General features: G+C 43.6%; 1 protein-coding gene across 2 annotated transcripts in view; it reads right to left on the bottom strand.

Annotated features, from left to right (window-relative positions):
• The window catches only part of MFSD14A (major facilitator superfamily domain containing 14A), a 247,077-nt gene that overhangs the window by 42,851 nt on the left and 186,356 nt on the right, over positions 1 to 17,870 (bottom strand). For both annotated transcript variants that reach the window (XM_053693728.1, XM_053693729.1), the window contains one exon: positions 11,758 to 11,870. In XM_053693728.1, the coding sequence (XP_053549703.1) occupies positions 11,758 to 11,870 (113 nt within the window). The remainder of the gene's footprint in view (positions 1 to 11,757; positions 11,871 to 17,870) is intronic.

The raw sequence follows: 17,870 nt of genomic DNA, 5'->3' as shown, positions 1-17,870 counted from the left end.
AGCGTTCAATCTCCACGCAGTTAGCCTCAGAGAATCTTGATTTTGATGAACAAATGGACCTTGTATCAGCAGGTCTTTGCGACAAGGTAACTTCCACGGAGGAGATGAGGACATCACCACTAGATCCGCAAACCACGTCCTTCACGGCCACGATGGAGCAATCAGGATTACTTATACCCGCTCCTGCTTGATGCAGGTCACCACTCGAGGAAGAAGCAGTAATGGAGGAAAAAAAGATATATGAGTAAACCTCCAGGACACTGCTAGTGCATCTATTAGATCTGCTTGGGATCCATCGACCCGTACCTGGGTAGCTTGGTATTGAGACGGAACGCCATGAGATCTATCTCTGGCGTCCCCTACTTGCTGCATATCTCTGCAAACACCTTGGGATGGAGAGACCATTCCCGTGGATGGAAGGATTGCCTGCTGAAAGAAAAAAAAAAATCTGTCTCCCAGTTGTCCACACCCGGAATCTGAGTGTGGCAAACCTAGCCACTTCTGGACTATAACATAAGAAAGGTTGTCTATAGGCTGTATATTGTGCTATGTAGATGTGACAGACCCTTCTGTCAGCACTGAAAGAGTTAACTGTGTTCAGCTATTGTGCACTGTCATTAATGTTATTGATACACAGTCCATTGTTTAATCAACCTCAGAGAGCAGACCCTAGATGATAAGGAAAGACAAGTGTGTGTCTGTGTTTAAATTGTTATCAGCTTGAGCAAGGTATTCTATTGTATCATGTAAAAGGGCGTGTTCCCTCCATTCAATGTACAACATTCTTTCAACCCCCCTTCTGGGGGGGTCAGACCTGCATAAATACTGGGCATATGAGCCTTAATAAAAGTCATTCTGTTTAAAACCTGAAAACTGGCTGGGTTGTGAATTGCTGATTCCCTATGCAGGACATTGTTCCCTGGTGTTAACCCTTGGTATCCGGTTGGTACCGTTACAATTGGTGGCAAGCGACGGAATGAACCTTATCGCCCAGAAGAGCAACTACACAAGCCAGTAACCTCAGGAAGAGGGGGATTACTACAATACTGACTAAGATGGAAGGAGTACCAGGGACCGAAGTGAATGGAGATGGATTATTCTAAGCTAAAGAGACAAACGTAAAAGGAACTGCTAGAAGCCAGGGGAAAGATAGGCAGCAGCAAACCCAAGGCTATATTAATTGCTGAGCTGATGGAGGGAGACAGAGCTCGCAGCGCTACGCCTCCAGCAGCCATGGAGGAGACCCTATACCAGAGGGAAATGAGGACCAGGCTGGAATTTTTACCCCAACCTGTACCACGGGATATGCTATCCGTGGTAATGGCAGATGTGCAGGAGTACGTGATGGCACACAGTCCGCGGAATGCATCCTCCCGAGCAGAATCCATTTTGGACGCACTCAGCAACCCAGTAAGACCCAAAATCCCATACCATGCATTTAAAATGTTTTGTGAGGAGAAGGATGAGATTGATGGGTATTTACAGGATTTTGAGAGACTGTGCGAGTTACATGATTTGGAGCAGTCCGTATGGGTGCCGGTGCTAGCAGGCAAGCTAGCCGGTAGGGCAGCGGAAGCGTATCGCGCTGTACCCAGGGAGGACAGCAAGGATTACGCTAAAGTGAAGAGAGCGATCTTGGAAAGATATGCCATTACCTCAGAGGCATACCGGCGCAAGTTTAGAGGCCTGCGCAAGCCAGAAAGAGATTCCCATGCAGAGTGGGCCCACAAGCTGGATCAAGCATCTCAGGGGTGGATACAGGCCAGCCAAGCTACCACCATGGAAGAATTGCGACAACTGATGCTGTTGGAGCAATTCTTTAACGGCTTGTCCCCAGAAGCCCAAGAATGGGTGAGAGATCGAAAACCCCTCACCTTAACCGAAGCAGCCAGATTAGCAGACCAGCATTTTGATGCCAGGAGGCACCATGGACTACAGCCTAACAACGGACGGGCTAATATACAATGCCACACCTGCAAGCAGTGGGGACATATGGCACGTGAGTGCACCCAAAATCGGAGCAGACAAGCTTGGAACCAGGTCAGACAGAACCTGGCCCCAAGGGCGGCTGCTCACCATTACCAAACGGAGCCAGCCGCTCATGAGGTGTTGAGCACCCAAGCCGAGGAACCCCTGGGAATTCTGCATGAGGTGATGTCGGTCCAGGGACTTCGGGATTCGGGAGCTACTTTAACCCTGATAGCTCCCCATTTGGTGCCGGATACAGCACCCACTGGCGGATCCGTGGCAGTACGAGGGGCAGGGGGAGCAGTATACCGATTGCCCACTGCTAGAGTGGAGTACAGACCCCCAGTCACCCCAGCAGCTGCCAGTTACCAACCCCCGGCGCACCGCTATACCACACGGCCTCCGGCCACGAACTACCCTCAGAGAGCCCGGTTCAATTCGCGGGGCTACTCACAACCTATTCGGTGCTTTGGATGTAAGCAACTAGGGCACAAAAGACCAGAGTGTCCCCTAAACGCAGCGAATCAAGCACAGTCCTGGAGAAGACCCGCTGGCGGAATCCCACATAATCCTCAGCCTGTGGCCCGCTACGTAGAGGCGCCAGAATGCTGGGGCAGCCTACATGAAGCAGACCCCGTGCAAGCTGCCCACCGGAATAACCGGCAACGGGTTAAAGTGAATGGGAAGGAGGTCAGTTGTCTACGGGATACTGGTGCTACCATGACCTTGCTTCAAGAGAACTTGGTGCCTGAGAAACAGCACACTGGAGACACTGTGGCTGTGAGGGTAGCAGGGGGCACTGTGTTCCGCCTACCTGTTGCCAGGGTACATTTGGATTGGGGAGTGGGCGCTAGACTTGTGAATGTGGGGGTCAAGAAGGACTTACCTGCTGATGTTCTCCTTGGAAATGACTTGGCCCCCCTTGTTTCTGCCTATGCTCCCATGGATCCCGCTAATGTTAACCCTGTGACTACCCAAGCCCAGTCCCTCCGGGAAGAGACGCTTCCATGTTTGGGGTGGGGGCAGTACTGAGCCAAGTTGGAGCAGATGGCGGAGAACACCCCGTAGCTTACTTGAGCCGAAAGTTGTTGCCCCGGACATCCCCAAGCCGATCCGTTGGGATCAGACTGTGTATGCCGGCTTGGTTCTGGGGGAGCATTGTGGCAAACCTAGCCACTTCTGGACTATAACATAAGAAAGGTTGTCTATAGGCTGTATATTGTGCTATGTAGATGTGACAGACCCTTCTGTCAGCACTGAAAGAGTTAACTGTGTTCAGCTATTGTGCACTGTCATTAATGTTATTGATACACAGTCCATTGTTTAATCAACCTCAGAGAGCAGACCCTAGATGATAAGGAAAGACAAGTGTGTGTCTGTGTTTAAATTGTTATCAGCTTGAGCAAGGTATTCTATTGTATCATGTAAAAGGGCGTGTTCCCTCCATTCAATGTACAACATTCTTTCAACCCCCCTTCTGGGGGGGTCAGACCTGCATAAATACTGGGCATATGAGCCTTAATAAAAGTCATTCTGTTTAAAACCTGAAAACTGGCTGGGTTGTGAATTGCTGATTCCCTATGCAGGACATTGTTCCCTGGTGTTAACCCTTGGTATCCGGTTGGTACCGTTACAGCATATATGTATATATACACATAAAAAGACAACATAAAATTCATGCATGCTCACAATTGCATTAATAAATTTAAAATTTGATTTGAACAGACTAAAAAGTGCTAACTCAGGTTACAATCACCTGTCCTCTTGAGAAAGCCCGTTCGTAAACGGGGGAAACGCGTTGAGGTTAATGCTGTAAATTATTGGTGAAATTTTGAGAGTACCTGTATTGGTGGTCGACTGTGGGGGTCCAGACATCACTTGGAGGGCTTGTGGTCTTTGGTCCGGTCAGCATCACCCTGCACATCTCTTTAAACCATTGCAAGTTTTACTTTAAACACTGTAAGTGTATTTCTGTCTGTGTGTCATATTTATCTTTGTCAATAAATACACTTGAATCCGGATGCGCTCTTTGTTTTTATCTTCTATGTCATTTTCGTTGTTGGTGGAGTGCCTGAGATCTCCACATCTGCAGAGCTGCATCGGATAGTGCCGCACACAGCGCGGCCGTGACGTCATCATTGGGCGTCTCAGAGGAACATTGTAAGCAAGAACGCCAACACCGGATCTTCTTACCTATGTTACAGCTACAACAGATCTGGCTACCTAACGGAAAATCGTAGGAACTAACACCGGAGACTGCCTGACATATCTCTTGAAGGCAGGCTGTTCCTAACGGAGGTACATTTTTTCATCAATTGTGTTGATACAACAGACTGCAACCACTGGCCAACATTGAGACTGTTTTATTTAGTGTATCTTTTGGTGGCCATTATACATGAGGTTTATAATTCTGAGGGTAGAGTATTTAGCGCGGAGTGTTCTCTCTTTGTGTTTTTTTGTCCAAGTATGGGGCTACTGCAATACCCTGAGTTCTGGCAACAGCTAGAAAAGCCCCCAGAACCTTCATAAAGATCCTTGGAGCAGTAGCTAGACCAAACGGAAGGGCAATGAACTGGAAGTGCTGGTCCAGGAATGCAAACCTCAGGAACTAAAAGTGTTCCCTGTGAATTGGAACATGAAGGTAAGCATGCTTCAGATCTATAGTGGTCATAAACTGGCCTTCCTGAATTAAAGAAAGGATGGACCTTATCGTCTCCATCTTGAATGAAGGGACACTGAGAAATTTGTTTAAGCACTTTAGGTCCAGAATTGGGCGGAAAGTTCCCTCCTCCTTTGGGACCACAAAAAGGTTTGAATAAAACCCCAAACCTCTTTCTTCGATAGGCACCGGGACAACACCACCTAAGGAGGATAGAGCCCAAACGCACCCTAGAAAGGCATCCTTATTTTCTGGTCTGGTAGACAGATTCGAGAGAAGGAATCTGCTCCTTGGCGGATGAGATTTGTGGCAAACCTAGCCACTTCTGGACTATAACGTAAGAAAGGTTGTCTGTGACAGACCCTTCGGTCAGGACTGAAAGTGTTAACTTTATTTTCTAACCACAAGTGGCTGGCTCCAGCTACAATCTAATTAATGCTTAGCATTCTATTGTTTGATCACCCCCAGAGAGAAACGCCTAAGTGATAAGGAGAGTCAAGAGTGTCCTGTGGTTGAAGTGTTTAAGTAATATAATCCTATTGTATCATGTCAAGGGCGCTTCTCCCTTTTATCTAATGTACAACATTCTTTCCACCCCCATCTGGGGGGGGGGGGGGTCAAAAACCTGTATAAATCTGTATGCTGCCTTCAAATAAAGTGTCATTCTGTTTAAAACCTGAAAACTGTCTGGGTTGTGAATTGCTGATTCCCTATGCAGGACATTGTTCCCTGGTGTTAACCCTTGGTATCCGGTTGGTACCGTTACAATTGGTGGCAAGCGACGGAATGAACCTTATCGCCCAGAAGAGCAACTACACAAGCCAGTAACCTCAGGAAGAGGGGGATTACTACAATACTGACTAAGATGGAAGGAGTACCAGGGACCGAAGTGAATGGAGATGGATTATTCTAAGCTAAAGAGACAAACGTAAAAGGAACTGCTAGAAGCCAGGGGAAAGATAGGCAGCAGCAAACCCAAGGCTATATTAATTGCTGAGCTGATGGAGGGAGACAGAGCTTGCAGCGCTACGCCTCCAGCAGCCATGGAGGAGACCCTATACCAGAGGGAAATGAGGACCAGGCTGGAATTTTTACCCCAACCTGTACCACGGGATATGCTATCCGTGGTAATGGCAGATGTGCAGGAGTGCGTGATGGCACACAGTCCGCGGAATGCATCCTCCCGAGCAGAATCCATTTTGGACGCACTCAGCAACCCAGTAAGACCCAAAATCCCATACCATGCATTTAAAATGTTTTGTGAGGAGAAGGATGAGATTGATGGGTATTTACAGGATTTTGAGAGACTGTGCGAGTTACATGATTTGGAGCAGTCCGTATGGGTGCCGGTGCTAGCAGGCAAGCTAGCCGGTAGGGCAGCGGAAGCGTATCGCGCTGTACCCAGGGAGGACAGCAAGGATTACGCTAAAGTGAAGAGAGCGATCTTGGAAAGATATGCCATTACCTCAGAGGCATACCGGCGCAAGTTTAGAGGCCTGCGCAAGCCAGAAAGAGATTCCCATGCAGAGTGGGCCCACAAGCTGGATCAAGCATCTCAGGGGTGGATACAGGCCAGCCAAGCTACCACCATGGAAGAATTGCGACAACTGATGCTGTTGGAGCAATTCTTTAACGGCTTGTCCCCAGAAGCCCAAGAATGGGTGAGAGATCGAAAACCCCTCACCTTAACCGAAGCAGCCAGATTAGCAGACCAGCATTTTGATGCCAGGAGGCACCATGGACTACAGCCTAACAACGGACGGGCTAATATACAATGCCACACCTGCAAGCAGTGGGGACATATGGCACGTGAGTGCACCCAAAATCGGAGCAGACAAGCTTGGAACCAGGTCAGACAGAACCTGGCCCCAAGGGCGGCTGCTCACCATTACCAAACGGAGCCAGCCGCTCATGAGGTGTTGAGCACCCAAGCCGAGGAACCCCTGGGAATTCTGCATGAGGTGATGTCGGTCCAGGGACTTCGGGATTCGGGAGCTACTTTAACCCTGATAGCTCCCCATTTGGTGCCGGATACAGCACCCACTGGCGGATCCGTGGCAGTACGAGGGGCAGGGGGAGCAGTATACCGATTGCCCACTGCTAGAGTGGAGTACAGACCCCCAGTCACCCCAGCAGCTGCCAGTTACCAACCCCCGGCGCACCGCTATACCACACGGCCTCCGGCCACGAACTACCCTCAGAGAGCCCGGTTCAATTCGCGGGGCTACTCACAACCTATTCGGTGCTTTGGATGTAAGCAACTAGGGCACAAAAGACCAGAGTGTCCCCTAAATGCAGCGAATCAAGCACAGTCCTGGAGAAGACCCGCTGGCGGAATCCCACATAATCCTCAGCCTGTGGCCCGCTACGTAGAGGCGCCAGAATGCTGGGGCAGCCTACATGAAGCAGACCCCGTGCAAGCTGCCCACCGGAATAACCGGCAACGGGTTAAAGTGAATGGGAAGGAGGTCAGTTGTCTACGGGATACTGGTGCTACCATGACCTTGCTTCAAGAGAACTTGGTGCCTGAGAAACAGCACACTGGAGACACTGTGGCTGTGAGGGTAGCAGGGGGCACTGTGTTCCGCCTACCTGTTGCCAGGGTACATTTGGATTGGGGAGTGGGCGCTAGACTTGTGAATGTGGGGGTCAAGAAGGACTTACCTGCTGATGTTCTCCTTGGAAATGACTTGGCCCCCCTTGTTTCTGCCTATGCTCCCATGGATCCCGCTAATGTTAACCCTGTGACTACCCAAGCCCAGTCCCTCCGGGAAGAGACGCTTCCATGTTTGGGGTGGGGGCAGTACTGAGCCAAGTTGGAGCAGATGGCGGAGAACACCCCGTAGCTTACTTGAGCCGAAAGTTGTTGCCCCGGACATCCCCAAGCCGATCCGTTGGGATCAGACTGTGTATGCCGGCTTGGTTCTGGGGGAGCATTGTGGCAAACCTAGCCACTTCTGGACTATAACGTAAGAAAGGTTGTCTGTGACAGACCCTTCGGTCAGGACTGAAAGTGTTAACTTTATTTTCTAACCACAAGTGGCTGGCTCCAGCTACAATCTAATTAATGCTTAGCATTCTATTGTTTGATCACCCCCAGAGAGAAACGCCTAAGTGATAAGGAGAGTCAAGAGTGTCCTGTGGTTGAAGTGTTTAAGTAATATAATCCTATTGTATCATGTCAAGGGCGCTTCTCCCTTTTATCTAATGTACAACATTCTTTCCACCCCCATCTGGGGGGGGGGGGGTCAAAAACCTGTATAAATCTGTATGCTGCCTTCAAATAAAGTGTCATTCTGTTTAAAACCTGAAAACTGGCTGGGTTGTGAATTGCTGATTCCCTATGCAGGACATTGTTCCCTGGTGTTAACCCTTGGTATCCGGTTGGTACCGTTACAAGATTTAAAGTCTATCTTGTATGCCTGAGATACAACCTCCAGGACCCACGGATCCTGTACGTCCTTGAACCAGGCGTCTGAAAAAAGAGAGAGTCTGCCAACTACACAAACCGATCCCGGATCGGGGGCTGCCCCTTTATGCCAATTTGTTTTCGGTGGGCTTCTTATTCTGCTTGGATTTATTCCAGGACTGAGACGGCTTCCAAGTACTCTTGGGTTGCTCAGGCTTGGAGGAGGATTGTTGTAGTTGGGATTTGTCAGTACGAAAGTAACGAAAATTAGAAGATGGTCGTCCCTTAGTCTTGTTCTTCTTATCTTGCGGTAGGAAGGCACCCTTGCCTCTGGTAACCGTAGAAATAATGGAGTCCAGGCCTGGACCAAATAAAATATTTCCCTTGAAGGGAAGAGAAAGGAGTCTGAACTGAAGTCATATCCGCAGACCAAGACTTCAACCAGAGCGCCTGGCGGCCTAGGACTGCAAAGTCAGAGGCCTTTGCATTTAGGCGAATAATTTGCATGTTCGCATCACAGATTAGCAATTCTCAGAGCTTTAATTCTGTCTTGAATATTCTTTTTTACAACTTTTTAAAAGTAGACTAGGAGGAAAAGGAAGAACCAATTATTTCCCATTCGTTCTTAATAAATGTTTGCCAACTTAACCGGCAAAGGAAGTTTCCTGTCTTCGTAAACTCTGTCTAATTTAGGTATCATAGGTTTTTCAGGCAGTGCGGCCTCTGGAACCTCTAACATAAACAGAACCTCCTTTAATAAAAAACGTAAGTGCTCAATTTTAAATCTAAAGGACGGTTCCTCCGCAGCAGTAGGCTTAGACAATAAGGACTCTGACCCAGAAAGTTTTCTGACCCAGAAAGTTCACCCTCTGAAGCTACAGAGGTTAACTCATCATCGGATAACTGGGACATAATAGCCAAATCCGATAAATATTTAGATGACTGAGTCAGGAGAGCTATGTTTAACCTTTCTCTTGCGTTTGTTAGGGCGAGGTGTAATGCCTAATAAAATGTATACCTTAATACATATACTAAAAGCAATAATTGAACTCTTTGCTATACTTAATAGGTATAGTAGTTTATTCACAAAAGAAAAGAACAATCTTAAACAATAATGTATAATAAGTTGTTAAGCAATACTTTATGCTACATACTATAAACAACAATTCAATTACTAAGTTGTTAAGCAACACTTTGTGTTGCATACTATAAGCAACAATTTATTTACTAAGTTGTTAAGCAATACTTTATGCTACATACTATAAACAACAATTCAATTACTAAGTTGTTAAGCAACACTTTATGCTACATACTATAAGCAACAAATAATATAAATTTCTACATCACCAGATTTTGCATCATATATGTTCCACTTTGGCTGGGGATTCCCGTCAACTTCAGCCCGAACGATATAGAGGTTCTGGGAGTTTCAGTTTAATACCCAAACGACACAATTGCCCTTGAATTGAGAAATCCAATGAATCTAAGGTCCCTGATCCTTTATATAAACTCTAATAATACTAATTCTTACAGTAGTTTTTGCAAAACTGTCTATGTGTCTCTTATTCCTGTCCAGATGTATCCGGTACAACAAATGTCTCAACCACAGATGAGTCATTTGCTCTTTTAGAACACATATTGTTTTGTTCAGCATTTATTCAATCAAAACAAGTTATATATAAGCTTCAAGTCTATGCCATGTCAGCAACTCAGGCTATCTTTAATCACTACATAGATTCATATAGGCCAAGAAGACTGGTTCACATTCATCACACTCTATATGGCCTGCCATATCACATTTGTATCACATTAGGTAATGCACTGAGGGCCGCAGACAATGCTGTTTGTAACTGTGCGGCAAAGTCCGCAGGAAGAAGGCCCCCCTCTGGATGGAGGATTAGATGTGCTACGGAGAACTGCATGTGGAGTGGATAATGTAGCAAGGGTAGTAATCTTACGGGACGCCGAGTCCTGAGAGGTAGACGGCTCAGAGGGACTTAGAGCCTTAGCAGGCTTGTCTCCCTTCTTAGACTTTATAAAGGTGTTAAGGCATGTGGAAAATAATTGAGTGGGCAGGAAAACCATGGCCTCCTCACAATATAAACAGGTATGATTTAGTACAGAAGGAGTACCTTCCAACATGTCAGAGTCCTCCATAGCTCAGGTTATACCCACAGAAGGACACAAGTAAAAATGTTTTTTATTATAGAAAACTGCACCTTTATACTCCCAATGGCTGGGGCATTCATCACCTCCTAGACCCAGACAGTTAACAGAGGAAACGCTCTCCTTAGGTTCAAGTCTCAGCCAGAATGGAAGAAATAAACCGACCACACCCGGTCACATGGAGTGCAAGACAGTACTTCCCTTGTTATTACAAGTACAGCAAGTAATAGTAGCTGTGCAACACTTTCAAAAATGAAGGTGAAACTTAAAAGTGAAACCTGTTTGTTCCAGACAAAAACAGACAGTCTATCAACCCATGAAAAAAAATCACACAAAGCAGCATGTAAATAATTAATACACTGATTAATTAACCCCAACTGTTCAATAAATCCCCTTCAGAGGATATTAACCCTGGATCCTATCAAGGTATAAAGGAGCAACACTGTGACCCTGTTATAATGTTTTATGAGTAAAATTTGAAACAATCTTACCTCCAGGATCCATGCTGTGGAACAGAACACAGCCTCTCCAGTGTGACAGTCTTATAGCAGCGCTCCTGACATGACTTGAGTGAGAGAAAGCAGGCAGTGAAACTCGTCAACACTGATTGCTTAGGAGCGGTTAGCAGTAGTCTGGATGGTTTCGCAGAAAAACTTTCCCTGCATCTCCAGACTCTAACTTTCATCAATACTCTCACAGAGGTTGACATGACTACTTAAAACTCCAGTCCTAACCCAAAGGGCAGATACCCTTTTTCAGGATTCTCTGAATCTTCTGACACTTCTCTGCCACCTCCTAACGTGACGAAAGGCAAAGAATGACTGGGGTAATGAGGAAGTGGGAGGGATATGTAAGCCTTTGGCTGGGGTGTCTTTGCCTCCTCCTGGTGGCCAGGTGTTGTATTTCCCAACAGTAAGGAATGAAGCTGTGGACTCTCCCTATCTTAGGGATGAAAATGGATTGTGGGGATTGTTTCTAAGCAGTGTTTCTGGCTAACAGACCCTCTTTAGCCAATAGTCACTGAACAGTATAATAGGACCTAGTTTCATTTTCTTTGTCGAACAGCTACAAGATCTGCATTTAACAGGTAAACAAATACTGTACTGAAGCAAACTAGAAATCCTAGCAGAGGCTATAACTGATCAGACACCAGTGTCACAGAACCAGCTGATATTTTTATATCTCACACAATTTGGTGCTGGATTAACCAGTTCCTTTGCTACATTGCAGTGTATCTCTCTTTCTATATTTATATATATATATATAATATAAACATCATAATCTGTTACATGTGGCATTTACCAAACAGCTCTTTGTTAACCCTTTATAACATGTATATGCTGTCTTGTATGTAGGGCGAGGATGTGTATAGGAGAGGGCAGCAGAGCACGGGGAACTAGGCAGATACTAGAGATCCAAGCTAGTCAAGAAATCTTCTGTGATCACCAGATGAACTGCATGACAAACCCATTTCACATAAACACGTTCAGAGCTGCCATTGATGTGCAACTGTGGATGAATAGGTGGAGCAAAAAATGCAACAATGGGCACTTACCAAGGCTCTGATCCAAAGCCATACCAGGCCAGCTGCAATATCTGGAAGCCCAGTCCCAGGAGGATAGTGTTCTTGTTGCCAATAGATCTCATCAGTAAACTTAACACAATGGTCTGAGGACAAGAGAAGCAGAATATCATGTAAGATTCTGTTAGATCAAGTCACTCTGACAAACTGTCTGCGCAAATACTTCATGTCTTAAGAGCGCTATCGAATCATAGTATGAATTTGTGTACAAGGAGACAATAGCATCATAATCTGCAACTCAAGTTTACAAAGTATATGTTGTGTTTACTGTTACAACAATAACAGACACTGTACTACACATCCTTTTCAAAAATATCTCAAAATGTAGGCAATTGCTAGCCTAGTGAAAACCCTCTCAGTGCCCAATCCAACACATCAACTATCACAATAAATAGAATAAAGTATCAAGTTAAACATATATCAACATAAATATTTATTATTACACTCATATATAAACATTAGGGAAAATCATTCATATAAAAACTCTATAAAAGCTCATGTATTTTGCTAGGTAAAAGGATAGTTTAAAGAGTTCACTTAATAGTCCATGGTAAGAGAATTCTTATAAAAACTTCTGAACCGACAGCAAGGGTCATGTGACGAAACCTGGTACACTTGCGGTGAGACGCCAAGAGGAATGCTACTATCAGCGGTGATTGTTGGGCTGTGAGTAAACTGCCTGATACACAAACACACAAGCAAATTGTTATAATATACAAAGGCTTCTCAATTAAAGGGACATTAAACACTTTGGGATAGTTATATAAAATTATTAAATGTATAAATAAAAAACAACAACTTTGCAAAGTACTTTATTTATATATATATATATATATATATATTTTTCCTGTAATTTCATTCTGAAAGTGTGGCCATTTCAGTTCCTGTTATAAATGGAAGTGCAGATCACCGTTGTATTCCACACAGCCATTGGCTGCACATTCTAGTGAACTATTTATAACTCTCTCTAATTGGCCACAGCAGGGAAGGTAACCTAAGTTACAACATGGCAGCTCCCATTGTTTTATAGAAAAACTTACACTTATTTTGTCAATATTAAACAACTAATGAAACTTGTTACTCTCAGGTTAATCTTTCTTTGAATGTCCCTTTAAGAGTTAAATGCTGTACTTTAAAAAAGAACGGATGCATATTTTAATATTTTAATATAACCAACTGGTATAATAAAACATTAAGAAATTCTCCATATTGTTGTTTTCTAATACCCTTAACACAAGAACGTTTTTATATGAATGATTTTTATATATGAGTGATAATATTTATGCTGATAGAAGTTTTTATATGAATGATTTTTATATATGAGTGATAATATTTATGCTGATAGAAGTTTTTATATGAATGATTTTTATATATGAGTGATAATATTTATGCCGATAGAAGTTTTTATATGAATGATTTTTATATATGAGTGATAATATTTATGCTGATAGAAGTTTTTATATGAATGATTTTTATATATGAGTGATAATATTTATGCTGATAGAAGTTTTTATATGAATGATTTTTATATATGAGTGATAATATTTATGCTGATAGAAGTTTTTATATGAATGATTTTTATATATGAGTGATAATATTTATGCTGATAGAAGTTTTTATATGAATGATTTTTATATATGAGTGATAATATTTATGCTGATATAAGTTTTTATATGAATGATTTTTATATATGAGTGATAATATTTATGCTGATAGAAGTTTTTAACTTGACATATTCTATTTACTGTGATAATTGATCTGTGCTGGATTAGGCACTGGGAGGGTTTTCACTAGACTAGAATGCCCCGTCCTACATTTGTGATCATTTGCTTCGTTAAAATCAAAATTTATGCTTTCCTGATAAATTATTTTCTTTCCTTGGCATGGAGAGTCCACGAATCCATTCTAATTACTAGTGGGATTTCAACTCCTGGCCACCAGGTGGAGGCAAAAAGCTGTTAAGTGTCACTCCCATTACCCATAATCCCCAGTCATTCAGCCGATGGAAAATGGAAAAAGATGACAACACAAGGGTATAGAGGTGCCTGAGGTTTATACAAAAAAAGCAGACAACTCAAATTAAGAGTGGGTTGTGGATCTCCATGCCAAGAAAAGAAAATAATTTAACAGGTAAGCATAAATTTTATTTTATTTCCCATTGGCATAGAGAGTCCACAAATCCATTCTAATTACTAGTGGGAACCAATACCCAAGCTAGAGGACACAGAATGGAAGGGAGGGAGAACAAAACAGGCGGACCCAAACAGAAGGCACCACCACTTGAAGAACTTTCCTCCCAAAGGAAGCCACAGCTGAGTGAAAAACATCAAAATTGTAAAATTTGGAAAAAGTATGCAACGAGGACCAAGTGGCCGCCTTGCAGATCTGTTCCACAGAGGCCTCATTTTTAAAGGCCCAGGAAGAAGAGACAGCCCTAGTGGAATGAGCCGTAATCCTCCTGTTGTCCAGCTGTCTCGTAAGCCAACCGAATAACACTTCTCAACCAAAAGGAAAAAGTAGAAGAAGTGGCCCTCTGGCCTTTACTTTTACCAGAGAATACAATAAAAAGGGGAAGAAGACTGACAAAAACCTATAGTTGCTTGCAGATAGAACTTCAGAGCATGCACAAGCTCTTTGAACTTCTGCTTAGGAATGCGAGCTGTCACCAGAAGCACAACCTGGATGAGAAAGCAGGAGCTTTTACCTGGGTTTAAACTCACAACCTTCTGCTTCAGAAGAGGTGGAGCTAACCACTACGCACCACATCTCCCTTCAGGTTATGCAACAGACGTTCCTTCTGAGGAAAAGGATTAGGACAGAACGAAGGGACAACAATTTCCTGATTGATAATGCATTTCGACACCCCTTGGGAAGAAATCCCAACTTATTACGAAGGACCGCCTTATCCGCATGCAAAATAAGGTAAGGGGGATCACACTGCAGAGCCGAAAGCTCAGAAACTCTACGAGCAGAAGAAATAGTGAGAAGAAAATGAAACGTTCCAAGATAATTTAATATCAACAGAGTGTATAGGCTCAAACGGCGCCTGCTGCAGAAACCTAATAACAAGATTAAGGCTCCATGGAGGAGCAACTGGTTTAAAAACAGGCCTGATTCTGACCACGGCCTGAACAAAGGATTGAACATCTGGCAAGTCAGCCAAACGAGAAAGAAACATAACAAAAAGGGCAGAAATCTGACCTCTACAGGACACTAACAGACAAACCCTTCTCCAGGAGAAAATACGAGGAATCTCACTTTACGCCAAGAGAAACCCTGAGATTCACACCAGTAAAGGTATGAGCACAAAACATTATGATAAATGTAGCCCGAACCCAGCTTAAGAGTATGATGGAGTCCGTAACTTTTTCAGAAAAACTTAGTCTAGACAAGACGATCAAACAGCTTCAGAAATCTAGATTTGGATAAAGAAAAGACTCTGAAGTAGGAGTTACTTCCTCAGCAGAAATTTCCACGGGGGAGAGGAAGACATCCTCACCAGATCCACAAACCAAATTCTGGAGGCCAGGCTGGAGCGATGAGAATCTGACGGAAATGGGTTAAAAGCAAGTAGCCTAGACAGACAAGCTAACCACTAGGTCACATAGACCTGCTGCAGTAATGAAATAAATGGTCCATTCATCACCCTTGTAGATGAAATAAGGGGATTCTATCACAGATTCAATCCCATCTATGGGAAAGAAAATTGACAAAAACTCTGAAGAGAGATTGTTCAAGGACGGAAGATACCTGAACCATATATTGTCCAGAAAAAACATCCTTCAACCCAAAGTCCTTCTCAGAAACTTGTGAGGATTCCGTTCAAAGAAACCATAAATTCTAAGTTTGTTCTTAACAGGCCCTCATGACCAAGGAGAAAAGATACTAGATAAAAATATAGAACCCGTTCCCATACTGGAACTGGACTTAGCACTCCCAGAGAGGAGGTCCTGAACCTATTCAGGGAAAGTCTCTTAACTTTCCCTCCAAGGACAGAGGAAAATTATGGACAAATATCCTAAAAGAAAACGCCACAAGTGTGGATTAGAGGAAACATAAAATATTAACTCTGCAACTGCAGAACTATAAAGTCTAAGCTGTACCCCAAGGCCACAGGTAGGCTTCACCGACCACCAAGATTTCAGCCATAAAAACCATTAGGCTGGTACAGCCAGTCTAAGAGACAAGGCATTGTTCTCAACGAACAAAAAAACATCCAGCTTCTTAACCATAGATCCAAAAAGGAGCTAGCTAACTCAACATGGATCAAAGTTCTCATAGCTAAAGGAAGTCCTATTAAAGACATTGTGCCTTATAAAGGAGACATCGACAGGAGATTCCTTTAAAGGACGGAAGACAGGGAAAGGATATCCCCAACTTCTATTCCTGAGAAAAATCCCATTGCACGTCAAGAACACTTCCTCAGGGAAGGAAAAAGAACTGATATAGTTTACAAAACTTCAAAGGTTGACAACGACAGGTGGGTCGGCATTGTCCAAGTAGCTAAAACCTCCTATAACATTACAAGAGGTGTTGACGCATACATCTGAAGGAGACTACTTCAGTATCAGATAAAATAATTAAACTGTCCAAATCTGAGAATTCTCCCTCAGAAACTACGGCAATCCCCCCTAAACTTAGAAGGTGAACCTGTGTAGCAGCATGTGGAGCAGAAACCCTATTATCGGAAACATTAAATGTCCCCTTGCATTTTTCCTGAAAACAGGGAGAAACAGACCAGCCACAGATACCGCAGAGAATATCAGAGCTGTAATTCTGTATGCAAATACACTCCTCCAGGAGACTGAGAGGAATCGCAGGGCACTGCATGTGATGCCATAGAGGCTTGGGACAATAAGGAGAAACTGTGGCATTGCCTAGACAGTATCATCCTGAGAGACATAGGGCTCAGAAAAATTTAAAAGGAAGTTCGCTATAAAATTTTCATTAAAAAAACTCTAAAAAGTAGTTTAAGACAGACGTGTCCGTAGGAGCTATTAAACTCCAAACCAAAAAATAAACCAAAAGAAAACAAAACTTGTATTGTCACGTAAAAAAAAAGTCAAGGACTAAGCAGAATCTATATAAGAAGCTACCTATGGTACAGTATACTATGCTTATAGTACAAATAAGCATATATAAACATACAAGCATACTCTCTATGCTATGCTTATAACAAAAACTAAAGGCTCTCCTAAAAAACACAAAACTGTCACTTTAAGGGTCTTAAACAAAACTGCCCATAACATATGTAATGACTTTAAGTACTAATCTACTAATATACTAAAATACTGTCCCTTTAAGCTTTTAGGAGACAGAATTAAAAAAATGCAGGATTCCTCAGATCTCTAAATCTGGTACTGAATCCCCTAGATAAAAGGGCACCTTAAATACTTTATGTTGATATGTATTACTGATGCGTAGCACACGCAGGTAGAAAACCTCATTGCTCGGAGTAAGGAGGCGGAGTCACGTGACCAGGAACCGAGTGCAGAAAAAAATTGCGCTTCCGCTACCTCTCTGAGGAGAAATAAAAGGTGACGCCTAAAATTCAAGGGAGAGCGACATACCCGGTTCAGAGAGAAAAAATGGAGTACCATAGTTTACTCCTCCTCTCAACGGACAGACTACCTAGACACCACCGCTCCCCTAGGAAACAGAAGATACATGAGGGAGATTCAAAACAGACTGCGAGTACGCAGTGCTTAATAAAGCCCGTGCTCCCAGCCGCTAAGGAAAAAACCTCCCCCTGACTAGGCAATGTCATAAGCATACATGTCATTCATTTTTACATAAAAATAAACAATTTAAAGAAAACAAAGTCCTACATACTGATTAACCCCTTCAGTCTCTGAAGGAGAAACAGACTGTCTCTCAAAGTCACTATAAGTGCCTGCATGCTGCCTAAGGATACCAAACTAGGGTATATAATGTCCCAATCAGAGTTGCAAAATATATAAAGTGCACAATCTCCCAACTTTTAGAAGATAAAAGGCACTTACCTGCATTCTAGCCGTCCGGCAGTCAGACAACCTCACAAAGTATGGGAGGATGACGCTCCTCACAGAGACCTGTGTAAAAATAAA

This window comes from Bombina bombina, chromosome 10 (assembly GCF_027579735.1).
Source record: "Bombina bombina isolate aBomBom1 chromosome 10, aBomBom1.pri, whole genome shotgun sequence".
Classification (NCBI taxonomy): domain Eukaryota; kingdom Metazoa; phylum Chordata; class Amphibia; order Anura; family Bombinatoridae; genus Bombina; species Bombina bombina.
Note: the sequence above shows the minus strand (reverse complement) of the source record. Positions and strands in the feature narration are given on the sequence as shown.